At 40.4% G+C, this 5397-nt stretch overlaps 1 protein-coding gene across 1 annotated transcript; it reads left to right on the top strand.

Moving 5' to 3' along the window:
- Positions 1–263: 263 nt before the first annotated feature.
- LOC139744090 (fibrinogen-like protein 1) lies at positions 264–5195 on the top strand. Its single transcript, XM_071654548.1, has 4 exons — positions 264–384; positions 2422–2558; positions 4118–4379; positions 4939–5195. The coding sequence occupies exons 1-4, from the start codon at positions 264–266 to the stop codon at positions 5193–5195; spliced, it is 777 nt and encodes a 258-aa protein (XP_071510649.1).
- Positions 5196–5397: the final 202 nt, after the last annotated feature.

The following is a 5397-nucleotide window of genomic DNA, read 5'->3' as shown; positions in this document are numbered from 1 at the left end:
TTCATGCTTTAGTCAAATTTTGCACAATTCTTCGGCTTATCTGCTCTACTACTAGAGGTTCGTTAATCAGAAAATGAAAAAGGGTTCGTTAATCCGAACATTTGTAGCGTTATTCCGAAGGTTCGTTATTCCAGAGATTCGTTAATCCGAAAATGGAATTCGCTAAAATGAACCTTCGGAATAACGAATCTTCGGACTAAAGAGCATTTGGAATAACGAACCTTCGGAATGTATCCATTTTGACAGCACTCTGCGATGTGAAGATGGCGCTACGGGAGCTAGAGCTGGAAAACGGGGAGAAATTTACAGCGCAGTATATCGTGCGGCCTTCGGAGACGTCGGGATGTGTGTCAACGACTAGGAATCTCATCTGTACTATATCCTGTAAGACAAACTTCCAACCTTCAATGAATTAGATGATTAATAAGTAAACGAGTATAGGGATATATACATACATATACATCAGTCACACTTTTCTATAAAGACAGCTCAAGGTAACCGCCAAAAGTGGTCGTTATACACAGGTTCAACCGAGGCGACCATTCAAATCCATCTAACGTTACCCTATGTACAGGAGCTTGTCCGTGGCTGATACCCGATCGCTGAAATGATGACGATCCAAACGCCTTGAATGACTAAATCAATCGATAATTCTCCAAATTTATTTTCTTGATTGACTTTATAAAATCCTACACGATTGCAGTTGCATGTTTGTGTATGTGTGCGTGTGTTTGTGTGTGCGTGTACCAGGGCGACAAATGAATGCTCAAATCTGACATATATATTATTGCCACTTTTGATTTCGATGATCCCTGCTGGATTTGAATGATACAGTACAGTGTGCCACAGTGTGATCACAGTGTGAAATCTCTTCACACTGTTAAATTCGAGCGTTTTAACAGAGTGACCTCGTTGTGAATCATCAATTCACAGTGTGAAACAAAGCATTAGTATGTGAAAACTCTCTGAAAACCATCCACGGTGTGAAATCATCTTCACACTTTAAGTTCGAGCGTTTTCACATAGTCGACTATATGCACACACTGTGAACACATTGTGGGACACTGTGTTCTTTCCAGTAGGGATTATCACTATACATTTTTCGGAAAAAAAAGAGAAATTAATACTCTCTGAACTGCCATATGTAAGTTCCGACAACTTTAATTCTCTTTTGCCTGATTTTAGTCTATTCCATAAGGTTACTTTTAATATGTTGTAGACTGGCGTTGTTTTTGAGTGTGTACAAGGTTCTCCATGGGACGTTGAAACTGTTGTTTTGCCAAATCTGCAAATAAAAATCACAACCATAATATGAACCTTGCGAAAACGAAAATCGATTGTGGGACAAATCAGCAACCTGAGACTAAAAGAAAATCCGAATCTAAAACGTGCTAGACAAAGAGGACACACGACCTAAGCACAGTGTTAGAGACGGGTGCACGTCACGAGACCGACACCCACGAGTCATACAGCCAACGAGTCATACAGCTCACAAGTCATACAGCCCACGAGTTATACAGCTCTCGAGTCATACAGCCCATTAGTTCGACCCTAAGCTAACAAGGCCCAAGAGACCGACACGTTAAGCAACGTGTTGTATTTGTCGAACTCGTGGGCCGTTTTTACCTATAGTGTCGAACTCATGGGCTTTATTCGCCTAACTGAATGTCGAACTCATGGGCTGTATGACTCGTGAGCTGTATGACTGATGGACCTGTTTTCAATGTCGAACTCGTGGGTTGTATGACTCGTGGGTGTCGGTCCAGTGGGATGACCGCATATAGACGAGGTTCCGTGACGTCAAAAGTTTGTAATGGTCAATTTGAACCTCGCGATCACGATGTACTCTATTTGATATTTGCAATTTCAGATGCAGATGTCTCTAGGAGAGCCGAGGATGTACAAGTACAAGAAGGTAAACTTGTTCCGGATAATATGTCTGTAAAGCACTGGGAAATCAGGCAAACGTATGGAAACGTAAAAAGTATAGTAAGCATGTCATCCAAGCTTCATCAAAACAGGGAAAAAGTGCATTGGAGCAAAATATGAAAAGAAAGCAGACACTGATGAAATAATATGTGAAAAACAGAGTAAAAAAGATACAGTCAGACAATTACTTTCAGTGTTGTCAATGATTATGCGAACAGAGTACGTACGAGTACCTATATACCTTCCTCATTATCAACTGACTGTGGCTCGGCGGAGAAGAGTTGACATCATTTAGGTTGGATGAGAAAGCTGATGAAAGTTTAAGAAAAACAATGTATTCCAGAAAGTTGGTTTGCAAACAAGACTTTGGCCGTAAAAAAAGGAAATATCCTTATCCACGAAACCATTTTCTGCATTTTTCTGCTTTTCTCCAGTGTTACCATGCGAGTAACGGGAATTCTTTTTTTTTATTGTTAATATCATACATGACAGACGTGTTTCCAAGGGACTGCTCGGAAGTTGCGAAGAGTGGTCCAAGAGCTAGCGCGAGCTATTTGATCAGGCCAACGGGCATGACACATGCGTTCGAAGTTTATTGCGATCTGAGCACAGATGGAGGAAATTGGACGGTAAATACATGTGATATTTTGTGTGTGTGTGTGTGTGTGTTTCTGCTCACTTCGAATTAAGAAATTAAAAACTAACACTGTTTAAAAAAGTTCAAATACAGGTACTGCATTTTGCTGTCTAGACAGAGAGAAAATATAGGCCTATGTAAAGAGATAGACAAGCAGAGAGGGAGAGAGCAAACTAGAGAGAAAAGAGGGAGCAAGTGTGTGTGTGTGTGTGTGTGTGTGTGTGTGTGTGTGTGTGTGCTTGATATGGAGGGGGGGGGGAGGGCAGAGACTTTGGAATGGTTGGGAGGAGATGAAGAATGGTCTTAATGCCGGGCTATGTCCCAATGATTCCTTCACATTTTGCTCCAGCGACAATGATATTACTTCCATGAAAATTCTACACGCTTCGCACGCTAATCCTAATCCTAATCCTCACACCCAACTAACCTAAAACCGTATAACTCTCACCCTTACCTTAAGTCATTGGAGAAAGTAACACCAGCGCAATTGTGGCAGGAGCTTAATGTCGTGTCATTGTATACCCAATATAATTATGTTTCTCTACTTCCCTCCATCGGGAGACGTCCGTTATTGCAATCGTTTGTTAATTCGAAATGAAATAAGGTTCGCTATTCCGAAGATTTACTTCGAAACACAAACACTCTAGAGGTTTGTTGAATTGAATAGATAAGGTCCCTCGTTCCGATGATTCGTTTCAATCCGACAATGAAATTTGGGGTTTGCTATTCCGAAGGTTCAGAAAATAAAATAAGGTTCGTTTTTCGCAGGTTCGTTAATCTCAAAATGAAAGAAGGGGAGTTATTCCGAAGGTTCGTTATTGCAAAGATTTGTTAATCCGAAAACGATACATAATGAGGTTTCTTATCTGGAAGATTCGGCAATCCGTAAATGAAGTAAGTTTCTTTGATCCGAAAATGTCATACAAGGTTCGGTATTCGGGAAACTGGATAACGATGATGTAGAAGAAAGGGATGATGGCACATGGACTGACGGGAGAGGGAAGGAACATAATAATTCGTTTTTTTAATCAATAATACAATCGCGAGTTACCATCGATTGTATTCCAGTTTGTCAATAGTATGTCGTTTATGTTTGTGTGTGTTGATATACATGTCTGTTTGTTTGGGTGTTTGTGCAAGGGTGTTTTCATTCTCCGTGCATTCATTTTCTGATATCCCGCCTTATTTAAAAAAGAAATGCAACACCGTATTTTTTAAATAAATAAAGTTTATTTCCACTCTCGGAATTATACGAACCTCTTTTCATTTTCGGAAATACGAATCTTCGGAATAACGAAACTTAGATCATTTTCGGAATCGCGATCCTCCGGAATAACCAACGTACCCATTCTCACCATTCAAATTCAGGGGTGATATTCATCGTTTCGAAGATTCATTACTCCGACGTTCACATAGTTGTGCAATAAAGATCAAATTTTGAGGCACCTTGTGTAACAATGATCTATAAACTTTCATACAGTATTCAATTTAATTTCGGCATTTTCAACCTCATGTTTGTTTGTTTGTTGTATGTTTGGTTTCCAAAACCAGCTTTTGCAGCGCCGAAAAGATGGCTCGGTCAGCTTCAATCGCCTGTGGGTCGATTACAAGTTTGGATTCGGCGATGTGTTGTCAGAGCACTGGCTCGGCAACGACAAGATCTACCACCTGACGGCACAGCGTGACTACGAACTACGGGTCGAACTCGGGGACTTCGAAGGGAACGAGGCCTTTGCTATCTACAAGTCTTTCAGGATCGATAACGAAACGCTGAATTATCAGTTACACGTCTCCGATTACTCCGGCAACGCAGGTAGAAACTTACTGTCATTAGTAAAGATGTTCAGGTTTTTATATAAGTAAAGAAATCGGTATGACAAAATGCAGATCATAATGACAACGGCAATCGAAATTTCGTACACCTTTCCTACTTTATATAATTCTTTTCGTTTTTGATTATGCTATTATCATTTTTTCGTCTCTACAATTTTTTTAACGAGTTTTGTACGAAAAAAATCGTATCAGTCTAATTCAATTTTACAACGAGTATAATACCCAAGGCTAAACCACACAAACAGTTCTCGGGTATTTCATGAAGCGTATTTTGCTACATATCTGAAATAAATCATATCGTCACAAAATGTGGGCCTACCCATCAAATATAAACAAACGAACAAAATTTGACCGAACATTCTGCTTACAAATGTTCGGATAGAGGTCTCACTATACAGTACACTCCCTTAACTATTTTTTTCTTTTGCTTTAAAGTCAAACGTCTATGTCAAAGGAGGGGCGCGTGAGGAAGCGTTTGATGCATCCGTCGAATTTATGGTTTCTTGATGATACCTCTATTCTCTCCCTTCCTTTCACAGGAGACTCTCTTAGTGCACACAATGGTCTCCTTTTCACTTCGCAGGATCGTGACAACGATAATTACGAGCTCAACTGCGCTCTGGAACATGTAGGCAGTGCTTGGTGGTACGACCACTGCCTCTTTGCCAATCTGAATGGTTTTTATGTCACGAGCGACGTGGTTACGTCCACTAGCCGCCTTGGAATCAGCTGGTACAACTGGAAACTAAACTACTACTCCATGGAAAGAGCGGAAATGAAAATTCGGCCCACATGACCGTGTTGACTCCCCATCAACTGATTAAAATGAAAATATCACATAAAATTGCCGCCTTGGAATCAGCTGGTACAACTGGAAACTAAGCTACAACTCCATGGAAAGAGCGGAAATGAAAATTCGGCCCACATGACCGTGTTGACTCCCTATCAACTGATTAAAATGAAAACATCACATAAAATTGGACATCCATTAAACCTAA

This window comes from Diadema antillarum, unplaced genomic scaffold (genome assembly GCF_040938485.1).
Source record: "Diadema antillarum isolate AM-2024a unplaced genomic scaffold, OU_Dant_1.0 seq00001136_RagTag, whole genome shotgun sequence".
Lineage (NCBI taxonomy): Eukaryota > Metazoa > Echinodermata > Echinoidea > Diadematoida > Diadematidae > Diadema > Diadema antillarum.
Note: the sequence above shows the minus strand (reverse complement) of the source record. Positions and strands in the feature narration are given on the sequence as shown.

What these genes read in the sequence shown, in the direction of transcription:
- LOC139744090 (XM_071654548.1), top strand. Translation starts at nt 264, where the DNA reads ATGGCGCTACGGGAGCTAGAGCTGGAAAACGGGGAGAAATTTACAGCG. An exon ending in TCTCATCTGTACTATATCCT is followed by an intron (nt 385 to 2,421) that starts GTAAGACAAACT and finishes CATACATGACAG; the next exon opens with ACGTGTTTCCAAGGGACTGC. An exon ending in CAGATGGAGGAAATTGGACG is followed by an intron (nt 2,559 to 4,117) that starts GTAAATACATGT and finishes TTCCAAAACCAG; the next exon opens with CTTTTGCAGCGCCGAAAAGA.